This window comes from Indicator indicator, chromosome 30 (assembly GCF_027791375.1).
Source record: "Indicator indicator isolate 239-I01 chromosome 30, UM_Iind_1.1, whole genome shotgun sequence".
NCBI classification, from domain to species: Eukaryota; Metazoa; Chordata; class Aves; order Piciformes; family Indicatoridae; genus Indicator; species Indicator indicator.
This window is the reverse complement of record NC_072039.1, coordinates 9089940-9107982: the sequence shown is the minus strand read 5'-3', so window position 1 is coordinate 9107982 and position 18043 is coordinate 9089940. Positions and strand designations below refer to the sequence as shown.

Sequence of the window (18043 nt, the reverse complement as noted above, 5' to 3'; positions counted from 1 at the left end):
TTTTTTAAGATATCTGAATTCTCAGTGTGGATCCATAATGGAAATTCATGTCACCAGGAAAAGGTCTGTGGAAGTGTCACAGTTTCATAATGTTTCATAGAAGCATAAAATATTTTGGGTAGGAAGGGACCTTTTAAAGGCCATCTAGTCCAAGCCCCCACTGTCATCAGGGATATCTGCAACTAGAGCTCAGAGCCCAACCTGCCCTGGAATGGTACCAGGGATGGGCCATCTACCATTTCTCTGGGCAACCCAGGCCAATGGCTCTCCACCCTCAGTGTAAAAAAAATCCTTCTTTCTCTCTAGTCTAAATCTCACCTTTTTCAGTTTAAACCATCACTCCTTGTCCTGTCACAACAGGCCCTGCTCAAAATACTGTATTTCTACAATAGGAAAAGCCCTGCCAGCTATGTGCTTAAGCCAGCAAAGATCTGCTTTTTGATACTGCAGCTGCTTAGGAAGATGCTGCAAGCAGTTCCTCTGGTACCTCTAGAAGCCATAGTCACAGTAGAAGAGATTACTGAAACACTTTGGTTAGCATGGCCTTGCTGTAGTTGAAGAAAAATTGCTAATCCAATGGGATTTGTAGCCATCATGGTGATCTCCCAGTATTAGCTCACTAAATATCCAACAGATACAGCAGTGCTTATTTTGCAACTGCTCCACAAGGACAAACCTTTCCTGAAGGAAGGGCAGGGGGAAGCATAATGGACCAGAGCTCTGCTGGTGGAGCCACGCCAAGCTCAACAGCATGGCTCACTGGCTAACCAAGAACAACATGAAGCCTTCTCCTTACTTTAAAGGGGGTAGCACCACGACCTCTACAGCTTGGGTTAACTGCCAGATTTGTAAGAGATGATGTCACTGAATTTGACAAGCATATAGAGCTGGAGACTATTGCAGTGTTTCCTGTACTACACGTTGACTTCTGTGCTTTATTTGTCTAGAATTCGTTTACCTATTTCCCAGTTCCTGTTCTTGCTTGAATCAACAAGGCAGTGGGATGATAATCTATCTTTTGAATCCACGTCAAGCTCAGCAAATACCAGGGCAATTTTGCAAACAATGATGCAAATGAGCAGCATTACCCTTTGGAGTCGAAGTGATTATCGTAAGGCTTAAATGTTTGCCTAATACTCCTGGAGCTCTGATCCTGCAAGCACACTCATACAGTTCCAGTTACTCAAATGAGGTGTCAGAAATTAATAGGCCTAGTCACATGGACTGCAGGCAGGAGCTGTTAGCAGGAGCTGTGTTTAATGGGTACAAGCAGGAAGCATCACACGATCATCTTAACCAGTTTTTTTTGCCCAGTTCCACTTCTAAGCAAAACCAACACATAAAGCCAAGTGCTTTGCCAATTTCTGAGTGCTGATGCAGTACTCCTTCTCTCATCAAAATATCACTATATTGGATTGAGAAATTCTTGTCAGATTCAATCCACAACCTGCCTATGCTGATACAATGAAGGAAATACAATCCAGATTCCAGCAGCAAATGAATCAGTAGATTCAAAGCCTTAAGAGCAGAAGCTTTGCCATTAACTGGAATATTAAAAATCAGTTCATCTCACTAAATCACATTTTTGGTAGCTTTCAGGAAAACTCAGCTAGTGCATAGCTGGATTCACACTGCTGTCATGAGACAGCTTTCAAAACATAACAAGCCCAGTGGATCAGCTGTGCCTTTGAAATTGGAAGACTAAGACAAGTTTTCAGATTTTATAAACCAAAATATGATATATTAGGGGAACTATTAGATTACCTATCCCCGAAGGCTCTGTATGATAGTTTGTCATTTCATTTCAAGTTTCTCAGGAAAAAACATCAGTCTAAGGGTTTGTGGCACCACTGAAACACAGTGATGAAATTACTGCTCTTTCCTGCTTCATGTAACAGTCAGCTCTTCTGTCTCATCTTTTTCACATCAACCCTGCCTCCAAATGGTGTATGAGCAAGAGATTTTTTGATTGGAAAAGCTGATACTGCATCTTTATCAGAAACAAGCACCATGAATGCAAGCCTTCAAAAGCCAAAGCAACCAAGAACGATAATGGTAAATCCTGGAGTGATGATTAGGGAGAGATTCGACACTGTGCCATTGATTGAGTGGTGATCCCAACCCACCACAGAAAAGCAGTTAAGTCAGTTTTAGAGAGAGCAATAAAACTCACACTGTGACGGTAGAAGGGGTCAACTTTTGTAGGGTATTTGTCAAACTGCAAAGGGATCAAAGCACAAACTAGTTACTTTATATTTCCTTGTTCTAGTTCTGTTGGTAATATAGAAAACTACTTCTCTATTATTTTGCAACCAACAGAGAGGAAAAACTACACAGAACTTTAGTTTGCAATGAACCACTTTGGGATTTTTCTTTCTTCAAGGTAAAACAAAGTCTTTATGAGACAGCAAAAGGGAGGAGCACAAGTGCTCCAAGCACTGGGAAGTATCCCTCCAGCCAGCAGTCTCATCCCTCAGCCCTTGTGCTGCCACCTGAACCTATAGCACATGTGACAGCCACAAGAAAGGGACAGCCCTTCCTCTCCTACTCAACCACACCTGGGCAGCAGAAGACTCCTTCCCCACAACCTGGCAAATTCTTAAAGGTTTGTAATAAAGAATAGAGTTGTGCTCTACTTATCCTCACATTTCTGCCTGGGGTACGCACCATGGGCGGTGCTGGCGTCGGCATGATGGCAGTGGGTGGGATGGCGTGAGGGAAAGGCGTGAAGGTGTGCTGGTGTGTGTGTTGGTGTGTGTGCTGGTGCTGGTGCTGATGCTGGTGGAACTCGGTCCTCAGGTAGGGTGGGGGACCCAGGGAGGCCCCGCGATCTGCGCTCTGCGAGGCCAAAAATCGCGTGTTCAGTTCCTGACGGAGGAGATCTTGTTCTGAAAGACAAAACAGCAAAACAACTCTTCGTGAGTTCAGGAACTTTCTGGGACCTTGTGCCACTTTATTTTTTGCTGGCTGCAGAGGTAAAGCTGCATTTAAAACTTTCTGGTGATAAATCACAACACTGCGCAGGGTAAGAAAACTCCCTCAGATCTTCCCCAAAGGCCTCAGAGACAGAACAAAGTCTCCGTTTCCCCTCTCTCAGCATTCCCCTCTATTCATTCCCCTTCTTTCCCCCTGTCTTCACTACAGCATTCCTCTGAGCATTAACCTGAAGGTTCTCCCTACATTTGTATGGATACAAACAGTGAGGAGGTAGGGGCAAGCTGGAGTGAGAGTAAACACTGAGTGGCTCCTGCTAATATAAATACCTTCTTGGGGGGGCAGTACTTCAATGCTGATAATCTCTATTTTCCTCCTTCAGTTCCCTCTCAGTAACCTGGGAGGAACAGACACTTCCCATCTCCCCACGAAGTCTGGAAGAGGACCATTTTCTCCACTGATAAAAATCCCCGCATCCCACCCCCCAAGGCATAAAATCTTGCATGTACACAAGCCCAGGAATGCAATACTGAGCACGGACCTCAACTGCAGCTAAGACTTTGCTAAGGGCATCATGCCCTGTGTGGGCACATTATGAACCTCATTGTTTTTACTATGGGAAGAAAAAAAACAGACATGGAAAAAACACAATCCTCAAAATTATTCACTCCCAGGGCAGTAAGAAAGGTCTCTGGATATGTCTAGGTGGTTTTATGCTTTGATATCACTCCAAATCATACCACAATGAGTCCAGCCTCTACCCAACCAACTACCTTCACTGAATGGACCAAACCCAATGATTCTGACTAAATCTGGAGAATCGTCTTCCTACGCTGCACTGGCCATGCTCAGGCTATACTCCATTGGTCTCTTACCTGAGTAGGTACTACCAGCTGGGTGTCCTGGAACCTGCAGTGTCCCTGACGTCAATGGAGGTGGAGGAGGCAAAGCCGTAGGAGGGGCAAACATATTGGGGTGATGTGGGTGTGCGGGGGGCTGGAGGGTGGGCGTGAAGGTATGCAGCGGGCTGTGGCTGGGTAAAGAGAGGGGGAATGGTGAGGCTGAGGGATGGTGAGATATGTGTGGAGGAGGGGCCTGAGTCTTGGCAGGAGTGCTGCTTCTGCTGCTGCTGTTAATGAAAAGAAAAGCAATTAAGCATTGCACAGAGGACAGAGGAGCTCCAAATGTACACATAATCCCACCAAGCCTTGCGTGGTTCACATTAAACACATTACTAATCTAAGCTATACGTTACAAATGCCAGTTAGCATTCTACTTTTCTAGCAATACCACTGTGACACTCCCTTCTCCAACCATCTGCTCTACACTTTCTAGTCTTTTACTTCCCGTGGTCTCTCTGCACCAAAACCTGAGACCTATTCTCCCTCTGTGTAAGTGGTTGATATCCTGTCCTCCAATAACACAGGAATGACACACAAAGGAGTAATCAACCCTATGCATTCATTACTTAATTATCAGGTTCTTTCTGCAGGACTGCTTCTGATTCATGTTTTCAGGCAAATGAAGCTCAAAATCAGTAATCACTGCATTAATAAAAGTTAATTTTCCTTTTTGCTATGACTTGGTAAGATGAAAGACTGCAAAAAGTGTGAAACGAAGTTGAGAAGGCAACAACAGCCATATGCTTACTCTACAGTTATTGCCTCTCTCTACTCCCACAATAAAAAAGTCAGCGAAGTAAATATTTGTGATTACATTGGTTGCAATTTTCCAGGTTCCTTTCCTACTAAGGAGTATTTGAAATATGTCCACACAATGCTTAACTCCACTTGTTGGTTCAAGTAACAACACCCTTCTGCTGCAGTGACTTTTAGAGACATGAAATACACCAACTTGGTTAAAAATAAACCAAAGTCTTAAACACCTCCTAATCTTTAGACAAACTGTGAAGGGACCATAATGTTACTTCACCAGGTGTTAAAGGGCATCTTCTGCCTGCTGGAAGCTCAGATTTGGGGAAAGATGACCTCATGCTGACAGCACTGGCTTAAAGTTAGGGAAACCTGAGGTCCCTGACTCACAGAGACATCACAAACTCCTGTGGACATGTTCACAGAATCACAGAAACGTTCAGGTTGGAAAAGACCCTTGGCATCACCAAGCCCAACCGATGTTGTTTAACCTCGCTGTTCATCTTTGTTATCTCCCTATAAAAGGTAAGGTTTATCTCACTGTAGCCAAGTGAAGAGAAAACCACTGAAGACTACAAGGTGCCAGCAATGCAGGAAAAATGGAAGCTTTAAGGTCATTGGTGCAAGACCCTTTGTGCTAGGCTGTCAACAGGGCCAATGCCAGCTGTAGCCTGGGTCTTGCTCTAGGGCATGTCAGCAGTTGGAGAAAGCAGATGTTTACAGAGATGGGAGGGTAAAAGAAGTCAGAGTGTGGAAAGCAGCCCTGTGTGCTAGAACTGGGATTTTCTTCCCAAGTCTGTAACACTTAAAGATCACTCCAAAAACCTTAGTACACAATGACAGGCAGGAAAAGTAAAAGCAAATTAACTAAGCGCTTGAGAACACCTCACATTTATGGGAATGCCAGATCAGAAATAAAGTCATCCTGGCTCGTTTCAGGGAAGGAATTAAGGTTAAGTGCACAAAGTCCCCTGTATTTCCCAGTGATGGGACAGGATGTGCTGTCACTTCTCTCCTTTAGCTAATTCATCTCCGCTTCCTCCAGGCATGGTAAAGCATCACCAGCAGACAGCAGAGTCCACAGCAGCACATGGCTCCAGCACACATGGGGCTTCCATTTGCTTCCACCGAGCTGGTCTGGCAAAATTAATGTTGGGGGGGGGGCAGAATTTTCAACCCACCACACTTCACTTACCTCAAGCTGTTGAGGCTCAAGCTGCTGCTGTTATAGGCAGAGAGTGGCTGCGAGAGGCCCTGAGAGACCGGGTGGGGCTGCACCGCAGGGAGGGTGGGATGAGCCGGCTGCACCGGCGACTGCGGCCGGGGCGGGTGCTGGACGGGCGGCGCCGGCGGGCGGCTGGCTTCTTCCGAGGCTGGTGGCAGCTGCGCGGCTTGCGGCGGGGGCGGCTGGGCAGGGGCCTCCGGCCGCGGGGCGAGCGCGGGGCTGGGGCAGGGCGCCTCGGGCTGCGGCTCCAACTGGGGCTGGGCCAAAGGCTGTGTCACCTGAGGACAAGGGTCTTTAGGCACCACAGGCTCAAGTATTGGGTCTTTACTGCTGTCCTGGCTCTTCTCTTGACTCCTTTCTAATCCTGATATTTTCGGGACAGCTGGGCCCCTAGCACCAGGGTCGTCATTTTCAGCTAGCGCGCTGACTCCTAACTCTTTATCTGCAACAACAAAAGAGAGAGAGAACAGCTGAGTGTGTGACAAAACCGGCAAAAGCAATCCAACCCTGTGCCAGGGTCACGCTCCAGACAGTCTGTTTTTATCAAGGACCACGCCAACGTGAAATCCAGCCCTTTCCAGTAGCATCCATAACCCACAAGTCCTTCTCCTAATGCCTCTTCTTCTAATGCTGCTTCTCCTATTTTATCATGTGGAAAAAGTTATTGGTGTCTTCATTAATGTGTAAAAAAAACAAGCACACAAAAGTTGAGCTCAGTGCAGTGGTTCAAGTGCTTTGCAATTCCTCATCCAGACCTCCCCAAATATCCCTAACTACTGCCTTTGGCAAAATACGAGGAGAGGTTGTGCTTTGCTTCTTTCTGTCTCTGTGGCACAATGTACACCAGGTCCTCCATACTCATCTCCTGGATCTTGTCTGCTAGGGATTAGTTTCCCAACTTTCTAGCCATGCTAGTGTTTCATCAAGAAAAAATTGACTTTCATAATAATTGCCTGACTCCAAGATTTGGGGCCATAAACCTGAGCTCATATATCTGTGCATGCAGGTAATACCATCTGTATGTGTATTTCACATAACCAATCCCTAAATTACCACACAAACCCCACTGAAATGATCTCCTGAATGCCACAAGCACATACAGGTACAACGAGAGGGAAAGACCTCCACAGGAAGCCTGGCTCCACCAGGTTCTCTGCTTGGAGAACTGATTGTTTGTTTGGCACATCCTTTTATCCCTAATTTCTGTTAGACATTTACCACAACATTTCTATCGCCTGGGCTGCCAAATGAACAGAACAAAAAGCTTAAGGGAAGGAACATATTTTTGACTTTTGTGTTGATGACATTCATTTCAGACGTTACTTTTCAGATGAATGGCCAAAGAAGTCAAGGTGACAACGGATTAGTCCTGAGTATGTTCTCTTTAAAGACATGAGATTTGGACAACACACTCTGCATGTGAGTGTGTGCATCTGCCTCTCATCTTCTCTCTCTGATAAGCCTCCTCAAAATAAAACATCTGGAAAAGAAAAGAGGACATGGAGGGGCTGGAGCATGTCCAGAGAAAGGTAATGAAGCTGATGAAGGATCAGGAGAACAAGTCTGGCGAGGAACAGATGAGGGAACTGGGGTTGTTTAGCTGAAAGAAGATGAAGCTGAGGGGTGACTTCATTGCTCTCTACAACTATGTGAAAGGAGGTTGGAGTGAGGTGGGAGTTCTCTCTTCTCCCTGGTATTAAGTGGCATGACAAGAGGAAATGGCCTAAAATAGCACCAGGAGAGGTTTAGAATGGATACGAGAAGAAACTTCTTTAATGAAAGAGTGGTCAGGCATTGAAACAGACTACCCAGCGGGGGTGGTGGAGTCACTGTTCCCAGAGGTGTTCAAGGAACACAGGGACATGGCACTTTAGGACATGGTTTAATGGCCATGGTGGTGTTAGATTGACAGTTAGACTCGATGATCTTAGGGGTCTTTTCCAACCAAAAGAATTCCACAGCTCTATAATAAAATAATACATATTCAAAGAATTGGCAGCTACATTGTTCAGACCCTGAAGTAAAGAAGTGGAAATGAAGATGATGGAGAGTGAACTCTGCCAGCCCATAGCCTGGGCACTCGGTGTTTGCCAGCCTTTGCATCCCTGGAGCTGCCAGAGACAGCCTGGCAGGAATGTGTCACAAACATACCATCATTTGGGTTTGATTTCATGCACAGATTAAAAAAAAAGGCCATGTCAGGCTCCCAGTTGCTAAGTGTTTTACAGGCTCTGTGCAACGGTGACCTGCTTGAGGTCAGAGGTTGAGACCAGATTGTTTTAACAGTTTGTGGACAGGAGATGGGGAAAAAACTTTGGAGGGGCAAAAGGAAGGTAAAGAGGAGGAGAAGAAAGAGTGAGCAAGAAATAGCAGGGGAAAGTAAACAGGCTTATTCACTGAGTATTTAAACATACTTTAATCAATTCTGGAGTATGCAATCTCTAACAGGCACAGAGGCTCCTTCAGAAATTTGGATCAGGAGACTGTAAGGGAAATGGTGGAACTCCAGAGGAAGAAAAATAATTACTTTGCTGCATGCCTAGGGTCTATCTCACTGCAATTAAACTGCAGGTTCTAAATAAAGGAAACTCCGTTTGCATTAATTCTTTGGATCAATCCTGTTTGATCAAACATGATTAAAAGTTAGCCAGAGTGTGATCACCACATGTTAAGGCAGGTCCCCAAGGAGGAAAGAAAGAAGCAACAGCTTGTTCAGGAAGAGGTGGATCTATGTTCCTAGTCCTTACAGGTGTAAGAGCTAGGAGATTCATTTAGTTTTTGACAGAAAGGCATAGCAATTAAGGCTTTGAGGGCTTAGCCTTGTCATTAGAAATTCCCTACCAGATGAATACAGTAGGTGGTCTGAAAATCCTGCTGAGGTGATGCTTCCAAACCTATGGGGAACACCTTGTACTCAGTGCATCCACTAAATCTTTTCCTTTGATATTTTTAGTCTCTCATGTGTGTAACATTTATTCAGCACAGGTCTCTGCTGGGGAGTTTGTTCCTCACGCAGTCGTTCCTCCTCCCCTGGAGAAACAGGCTATGAATCCGAGTGTCTCCTGGGTATTTTTTGCTGCTGCTTACATCTTCATTACACAGCCCCTGAAGTGCCATTCCTGTTAGCTTGCAGCTTAGAAGATGCTGTATTTAGTAAGCTAGTGTCATTCCAAATGTCAAACACTGCACAGCTTCTCCCTCTCTCTTACAGCACGCACCTGTGCTAAACCCCAGGATGGTGTCAAATGTCCTGGAGTCTCTCTAACCCCACTATGCTGGCACATGCCTTGATGACATAGAAAGCAGAATGAATTCTTCATCCCGCAGTATCTGTTTAGGGAGTTCAAATCCCACATCAATGATAAACACCTCTAATTCCATGTTTCAGTATTTCTGGGCCATACAGATGACTCTTTTTCTACCAGCATGTCTTTGCACATCACATCAGCTCTGAACACTGACTGACTAACTCAGTGTAAAAGCTAAGGGGAAAAAAAATCTTTCACAGAACTATGACACAGACAACCCAACCATACAACTTCCTGAGCTTGTTTATACAGCAGATGAACTCATCTCCAGCCACTAGCTGAAGAACCAAACAAGCTAACTTTGATTTGATGGCACCCTCCATACACTGATCTGGGTAAAGTGAATTGCTGCATCAGAATCCAGAACAGCAGTAACTGTGATGGAACTCCTGTGCTGACACAGGCGTCCCTGTTCACACTGCCATCAGCAGCGTTCAGTCTTTTCACCAAAACCAGAATAAAGCCACAATTTGATGCTGTTTGGGGACTGGGGAGAATCACAGAATCACTATGGTTGGAAAAGTCCTTCAACATCATCAAGTCCAACCATTATCTAGTTCCAATAGGGCCCCTACTACACCATATCTAAGCACTATATCTAGACAGCTTTTAAACCTATCCAAGGATGGTATTCAATAACTTCCCTGTGCAGATTGTCCCACACATGCAACTTCCATCACTTCCTTGCCTGTCTTTGCCCTTCAGTGCATCTTAAATCTCAAATTTCTCTGTTTTTCACTTAACACACAACGTGGAGATCTCTCAAGGTGCAGGACTCAGTGCTCTTCAAGTAACAAAAGCACAGCCACGAGTTTGCTGGGTCTGTGTGGTTATTACTTGACTGGCACAGTAACACCAGAGTTGCAGAGAAGGCCAAATGACTGCATGTGAACTGGAGAGACTGTAGGTGGGAGTTTACTTTATATTCCTAGTGGATGGCCAGAGGTGGCCAGTTAAGGACATTGCAGCCACAAGACAAAATCCAACTATTCTTCTGAGGACAAAAAAGGCCTTGTTGAAATTCTCCAGATCTGAAATTCCCAAATCCACCGCTAAAGAACACTCTAATTTTTCCAGGTCAGGTGTTGTTTGCAGATAGGTTCACCATGTTTGGTTACACCAAAGACCAGAGATGATTCCAAGTGCTAGCACAGGGCATTTCATGGCAAGAGCTGGGGAACCACCAACCTGGCCAGGTCCTGAGTGGCAGCCAAGGAGGTGTGAACTGGGCATCTCTGACCACCCCTGGTGGTACTTGGGGAACAAAATCTCCTCAGACAATGTCCTGCACAATGCTTCAACATATAGTGGCCAAATAGTTTTTCTAAAGACAAAATCATGCACGGTTCCATGACTATAACAGGTGAGTTTCACTTGGAAACTAGACTTTATCTTATCCTCTCACTCCTGCTTATGTCCATATTAGGATTCAGGCTCTCTGTGTCTGGCCTGGGAATATTCAGGCATCTTAAGAGAGAAATTCAGAATCAGCACTGAATTTTCTATTCTCTTGAGGGAGTTTTGGATTAAGCTCAAAGTCCTTATTGCACAAGTAAGACCACCATAGGAGTTTTCATAATTTTGCAGCATTACCTTTGGGGCTAAGCAATCCTCCTCCCAAGGAAATATTTTACAGCATTATTTAATTGAAAAAGAGCATTCATTTTCTTTTACTATTCTGGTAAGTTAAGCACTACTCTTGACAATATTATCTCTCCCTAAGTAAACTTTTCTGCAAAAAAGAATTAAAAAAAATTAGATCTTTCAAAAACTATAAACCCTCTTTTCTTCCATTTGAACGTGGGGAAGTGGGCAGTTGGTGCAAGCTCTCACAACCACTACAAACTGTCATAACTTCTCTGGAATGAAGAATGAAGAAAACACAAACCCTGCTGACCACTGGCCCCGGGAAGTACACTTCAACACACATCGTACAAGCCTCAAAATAATTAGCCAGATTTAAGACCTGATTGTACATTTCATATTGATTAGACATTGGTCAAGAAAACGTTTGGATAAATAAAGGCAGATGACAGAAACTATTACTGCAAAGGATGGAGGAGGTGGTTGGGTACAACAGCCAACACGTATCATAGAGGCCCTGGAGCAATTCATCTGTTGTACTGGATACACATAATTTGCTAAAAACCGTTTTTCATTTTTAGCACACAGCCATCTTTCATCCTCATTTCCAAGGACACCAGCAAAGTCTTTGATTATGCAAATTAAACCCATGTGTTCAAAAGCATGGTTACTAGCAACTCTGTCATCTGCTGATAGCAATTATTCCATGGTAAGCAGGTATTTAGCACAGCTGAATAGCAAGACTTGGCGACATGCTTTGTACTTAATTATAAAACAGAGGAGAAAAATCATTCAGGACAAAAGATTTCGCTACCTCCCGCTAAAAATGCTTAGCTTCGGCGCTGAAACGGATTTAATTGTCAACAAGGAAGCTGCAGATCAATGAAAAGCAGCACTTAATGGAATTGCACAAGATGTTGACAATTCTTCAGTCATTGAGCTGCTTCTGGCCTTGATTTGAGAACGCAGAGTCCTCAAATATTTCACATGAAACAATTTATTTCATCCAGCTGTTAAACAGAACACACACCAGAAATGGGACTCCTACATCCTGTACGCTGTGAGTACCATACTGAAAGCACTTGAAGTTTTGAGTTTTTTAAAAAGTGCCTCTTGACTTAGGAAAAGGAATGGGATAGTGAAGTACAGAACATCCAAACACCCCTCTCCTTGAAATCATCATGTTACAAGCCCCATCAGCAGTGGTAACAGAGCCCAGGAGAAAGCAACACCACGATAACAGAATCCTGCTTCAAGGCACACACACAGAGGCGCAGCCAAAGGTTTATTTCCAATAGGAAAAAATCTCTTGGCTTTCTAACCTTTCCAGTTGGGAAGCAATAAATCACACCATTAACTATCCATTAACTATTCCAGCATCTGAAGGGGGTCTACAAGAAAGCTGGGGAGGGACTTTTTAGGATATCAGGTAGTGATAGGATTAGGGGTAATGGAATAAAGCTGGAAGTGGGGAGATTCAGACTGGATGTGAGGAAGAAGTTGTTCCCTATGAGAGTGGTGAGAGCCTGGAATGGGTTGTCCAGGGAGGTGGTTGAGGCCCCATCCCTGGAGGTGTTTAAGGCCAGGCTGGATGAGGCTGTGGCCAGCCTGCTGTAGCGTGAGGTGTCCCTGCCCATGGCAGGGGGGTTGGAACTAGACGGTCCTTGTGGTCCCTTCCAACCCTGACTTATTCTATGATGATTCTACGATTCTATGCAGCTCTGAAGTGTTCAATAGCCAGGGCTTATTGAAGTGGACTTTTCTCCATCGAGCTGGCAAACTTCCCACAAGGGAAATCATGCTGACAAAGCCATTGGGGGATACTCTTTAACAATAATGGGTTTGAGCACAAAGAGCTGAAGTTTCTTGTTTCAATTTTGCATTTTAACTAAAGATGTTGCAATCACAACATATGCAAAGCACACCTAGATTCACAGAAACATGTCAATGTCTTACTAATCCAGCCTGGAGGTCCATGCTTCCTACCACACATGGCAGCCAGCACCACATTTTTTCCAAACCAGGTGTAAAAACCTTGCAGCCAGGGTATGTATATCAACAACTCCAAGCCATAAGATCTCCTGCTGATCTCTGGTCAAAGGCTGGCTTACACCCAAAAGCCTCAGATTTTCTTCCAAGATTTCCTAGACCTGTGATAACAACCATGGCCTTGTTACGTACAGAAATCTCAACTCCCTTCTGAGTATTCACAAGTTCTCACCCATAGCAGTAAATTTCTTAGCATGCCATATGAAAATATTCCTTCCACAAGGTTTTCATTTCTCACCTTTTAATTCCCCTCAGTTCTTGCAAGTCTGTGAGAGAAAAAAGACTTCTCTCCGAACCATCAACAGCACCTATTCCTTTACAAAATTAACTTGCTCCCCCTTCAAGTTCAAGTTTTTCAACTTCCCAGTCTTCCCAGTCTTTCTTCCTACAAGACTTCTCCACATGCCTGATCACTTCTTATTATTTCCTCAGCTGTCTTGTCACACCTTGTAGGCTTCTGCAGCACTTTCTACAGAAAGCAGCTTGACCCAAACTGCACAGCCCTCAGGAGCTGGACCACTCATTGGTGCCAAAGCATTTCCATCCTCACCAATTCCTACCTTTCACTGCAGGTAGCTGTTCCCAGCCTGTAGCTGCAGATATGAGTGAAGGTCTGCCTTAAGTCACCTCTAGTAACATCCAGCTTCTTAACTTTGACTTGTCCCAGCTGCTTGAGAGCCCTGCGAGGTCTACAGGCACCTCCATCTTTTGCTTTAATGTGCATTGCTCCAAGCTTGTCTACACTGACTCAGTCCCTATTCTCACAGCTTGATGAGGTTTCTTTATGTTTCTAACAGCTCTCTCCAGCTATCATAGGTCTAAGGGTACTGTGCTGTTTGCCCTCCTGCCTTTCACACTGACCAACTTAGGAGTGATGACTCAAGATTTCAGCTGCCTTTCATCTAATGCCATATTGCAAACAGATCATAATAAAAATAACCCAACTCTGCTTTCCTTTCTTTAGCTACATTTTTCTCCTAACAGTCCCTTGCTTCTTGATTCATACCAAATGAGCCTCCACAGGAGTAGGTTTTTCTTCAGGCCTTGATTTGAGAACGCAGAGTCCTCAAATACTTCACATGAAACAATCCTTCTCAAAGGCCTTTTGCAAGCCTGGGTAAATTATGGCAATTGAGTGTTTGCTATTTGGACACCTCAAAGGAATTGAACCAGATCAGAGAGACAACATCCCCCTCTCAAAAAGCTTCCCAAACTGCAGCTCCTATTGCAACCATTGGGGTGCTCTTAAAGCACATCTTTAGTCACTTTCCTTGCACTGTTGGTGCTGGGAGAACAAGACAGGCTGCTGGTCCTCAATCCCCAAACCTTTCCCCAGGTCATGCAACCTAACAAGATCAGCTCCAGAACATGGCTGAGAGCAGAGACCAATCCCCTGGAGACTCAGCCCAATAGTGAAGCCCTCCATCTCTTAGAAGAGTCAGTGCTTGCAAACATCTGTCCAGCCCAACAAGGCTTGATTATTTTCTTCAATTATCACTGTGAACTGGATAACCTTAGAACAAAGTTAAGCTCAACAAAAGGTGAGGAAAGAAAAATGTACTGGGTTTATCCATTGCCTCCTCTTTCTCACTATTGATCTGCCTTGGCCATGTCACTGCAGCATTCCCTCAAAGGCTGATGACATCTGCTCTTCCTGCTCACCTGTGAGAGGATTACTTGAATGAGCTTGGACAAAACTGCCTTTTAAAAGCAGCCTGGAAAGTATCACCTTACAAACACTGATCGCATTTAGTGTGACAGCTCAGTTTAATATATGAAGGACAAACAGGATCTGTGTGATATGTTTATACAGAAAAATAACACATTTATTCCCCCCCCAAGAGGTGTCAAGCCCATAACTCACCAGACACATACCGCTGGGTCCTTTGTGAATTTGTTCCTTAGAGCCAAGAATTCTCTATTCTGCTTTTAAAGCCATGATGTCAATAGGAGCAGACAGCTTAAAAACTCACTCCAGTGCCCCTCTCGCTGACACTAAGATGGAGTTGAGCATAACTGTGACAATACACACTTAATTAAATCTGGGTTAGCTCATTAGTGTCTACAGGAAAACTCTGCTGAGCTTACACGTGGTAACTCCACCCATGAAGTCACTTCACAGTATCCTCATCTTGGGCACCATTTTGTTCATGTTTCCAAAGCTGCAGAGAAAAAGTTGGATAAAAGGAGGTTCAGGGGAGACCTTCTCACTCCCTACAACTATCTGAAAGGAGGCTGGAGAGAGGTGGGGATGGTCTGTTCAACCAAGTAACAAGTGAGAGCAACATGAGAAAATGGCCTCAGGTTGCACCAAGGGAAGTTTTGATTGGATGTTTAGAAGAATTTCTTTGCTGAAAGGGTTCGCAGGCATTGGAACAGCCTGGCCAGGAGGGTGGTGGAGTCCCCATCCCTGGAGGTATTTAAGAGGCATGTAGATGTGGTGTTTGGGGATATAGTTTAGTCAAGGACTTGTCACTGTTAGGCTAATGACTGGACTCAATGACCTTAAAGGTCTTTTCCATTCTAGGCAATTCTGTGATTCTGGTCTGGGTCATAATGACAAAAGCAGAAATTAGATTATCTATGCAGACTGAAATCGTTTGCCTGTGTATGCTCCAAAACACCATTTGGGAAATATCCTATGCTCCCAACTTTTACTCTGACTTATGTTGTGCCTTGCTGAGGCTAATTGTTATCCAGCAACCGGTGCCTTCAAAGACTGGAGCCTTACACACAGGACTTTGTGGTGTTGCCTCTGTGTTGCAAGGAACTCTAATTCTAAAAGGATTAAAAGTTTACCCACACAGCCATGTAAAGCAGAAAATGAATTGTTCACTCTTCTCATCTCTGTTTGGAAATTAGATTACAGGCTCCAAGTGAGCTGAAATACAGAATGAGGCAAATCCATGTGATTAGCTCACAGGTGGCCAGTGAGCCTTTTCTAGCCTTCAAAGTCTGGCAGATTCCTATTAGCTGCAATAAGAAGAAGAATGTGTACTTATCCTTCGGCCCAAACCCTGCCCTGTGCCAACAGGGCTACCTGCTGTGCTAATCCTCAGAACCAATATAATCATCCTGAATTGTTATTTCACAAGTTTGCTCAGCTGTCAGTTGGGATATACAGTCTGTGGGGCACGCAGCCGTGCTGCAGACTGCTCGGTGAGCTGCTTTCTACACAGGTTCCAGTTCCCCACGATGCTGTAAACTGAGGGAAGGGCTGGCAGTGCTCACCCAGGACAGCTCCACGTTGTCAGCAGCTGCTTTCCCAGCCTTCAGAGCAAAGGCTCTTTATATATATAAACAGTTTGTACCATTAATCATGAGTGTTTCCTGTAAATAAACAAACACAGGTCTGCATTTATCATCCCTCTCCTGAAGGCACCCGTCTGAGTGTCAGCTCAGCAAAAGCCATCAGACATGAGATCAGAAAAGAGAAGAGACAGCTCTTCCAGGGATGGGTGCAGAGGTCATGTGTGAAGCATAACACCAATGGGCCATTTAATATGGTATTTACTTTCTGACTCACACCAGCTGCAGATGCAGTTGGATGAAGTGAGCGCAGAACTTAGTCACAACCTGTGCACAAAGAAAGCTCTTCCAAGCCCTCTCTGCAAGAGGCAGGTTAATAGAATGAACACTGAGGGTTGCTCCCTCTAGCAAACTGATCTCCCACTTGGTAGAGCTGTGGTAACATTTTTATTATTTCTATAAATGTCTAATAATCCTCTGAACCCTCCTAAACTCTTCACCTTAACATTATCTTGCATTGGGGAGCTCTACAACTCAACTTACAATTTCCTTTTGTTCCTTTTAAATGCATTAGGCAGGGAAATGAGAAGCCATCTCCCTATTCCCATGTTACAGGTTCACCAGAATAATTCCAACTAACTTTATCAAACTTCTTTTACACCAAAATTTAAGCCAAACATTGAACAAACAGTGCTCTGGATCAGGGTGGGGGAAACAATACTTAGCACTTGAGGCACCTGTGGGAATGGAGCTCATGCTTTGCTTTGCTCCCATAGCTCTCTTTCCACCTCTGCTGCTTACCACAAAACAAACTGAAGATCCTGCAAGCACTGGGCATGTCACATCTGAGCTCCTGGCAGATCAGGAGGAAGACAGATACTTGCAGTGCTGTCTCCAGCAGGTACACAGCTCCATGCACCCACCCTTGGCCATACCTGCACACCATGCATCACCCTTCTCTGTCATGCATGGCCACTTTATCAGCCAGCTTGGGTAAGTAATTTGAATTCAAAGTTACCTCTTCTATTTTCCCTTCTTTGTAAAGCCACTCCTAGCATGATTTGGCAAAGTTTTCTTCAAATGACATTGCTGCTGAAAGAAATGCTTGCAGAACTTCTCCCCAGCCTTTAGCCTTCATTCTGCAGCACCTACTGCTGATCCCTAAACCAGCAGTAGCCTCAGTACTAAAGCTCTCAGCTTCCCTCAAGTTATGCACATATTTGACTGGATGTGAAGGGAATCAAATCTTGATTAACCTTATTTGATGTATGGATGGATGAACCTAGCAGAGACACCTGGGCTCACACACCAGCTAGCACAGCAGCCATGCCATGCCTGGGTGCTGGCATGCTCCAGGGTGTGCCTGCTTGGGGATCTTCACCTCATACAGTCACAAATGAATCATCAACTTCCCTGCTCGCTGGAGTTATAGCCTCACACAGCCAGGCTTTCCACAATCTGGGCCATCCCCAGTGTCCTACAGACAGGGGTGGTGGTGACAACACTCCCCCAGAGCAGCACTGTGCATCCTGCCTGTTACTTCAACAGCTCTGCACAGTGCCAGCAACAGCCCATGCTGCAGAACCTGCCAGCAAGGAACCAGCACCTCGCCTTCAGACAGCTGGCAGCCTGGACTCTGCAAAACTCAGAGCTGGGGATTTCTGTGTTGTCTGAGCAGCTTGGAGATACAGGGCAGAAATCTTCTGCTGAACAGAGCCTCCTTTGGCTCAGTGCTCTGCAGAGCTGGCCTGGAATGCAACATCTGAACACTTCCATTTAGTACAGGCCTTTGATCAGGGAAAACATCCCTCTGAGGGCATCATTACAGCACATGGTTAATTTCCAGCACATGGCTAAGCTCACTTAGCCATGGAATCACAGAATCATAAAATTATTTCAGCTGGAGAAGACCTTTAAGATCATTTAAGTCTAGTCAAGTCTAAACCATGACTCTCAGACCATCACATTTCTGTGCCTTAGAAACACCTCCAGGGATGGAGATTCAACCACCTCCTTGGGGGTCTGTTCCAGTCTTTGAAAAT

The 18043-nt window shown here is 44.8% G+C and overlaps 1 protein-coding gene across 3 annotated transcripts in view; it reads right to left on the bottom strand.

Moving 5' to 3' along the window:
- AUTS2 (activator of transcription and developmental regulator AUTS2) overlaps positions 1-18043 on the bottom strand; it is a 793740-nt gene that overhangs the window by 21366 nt on the left and 754331 nt on the right. For 2 of the 3 annotated variants that reach the window (XM_054394317.1, XM_054394318.1), the window contains exons 7-10: positions 5782-6253; positions 3810-4063; positions 2668-2888; positions 2174-2218 (exon numbers count right to left, since the gene is read on the bottom strand). In XM_054394317.1, coding sequence (XP_054250292.1) covers positions 2174-2218; positions 2668-2888; positions 3810-4063; positions 5782-6253 — 992 coding nt within the window. Of the gene's footprint in view, positions 1-2173; positions 2219-2646; positions 2889-3809; positions 4064-5781; positions 6254-18043 lie in introns of all 3 variants that reach the window. The other variant, XM_054394316.1, reaches the window with a different exon arrangement.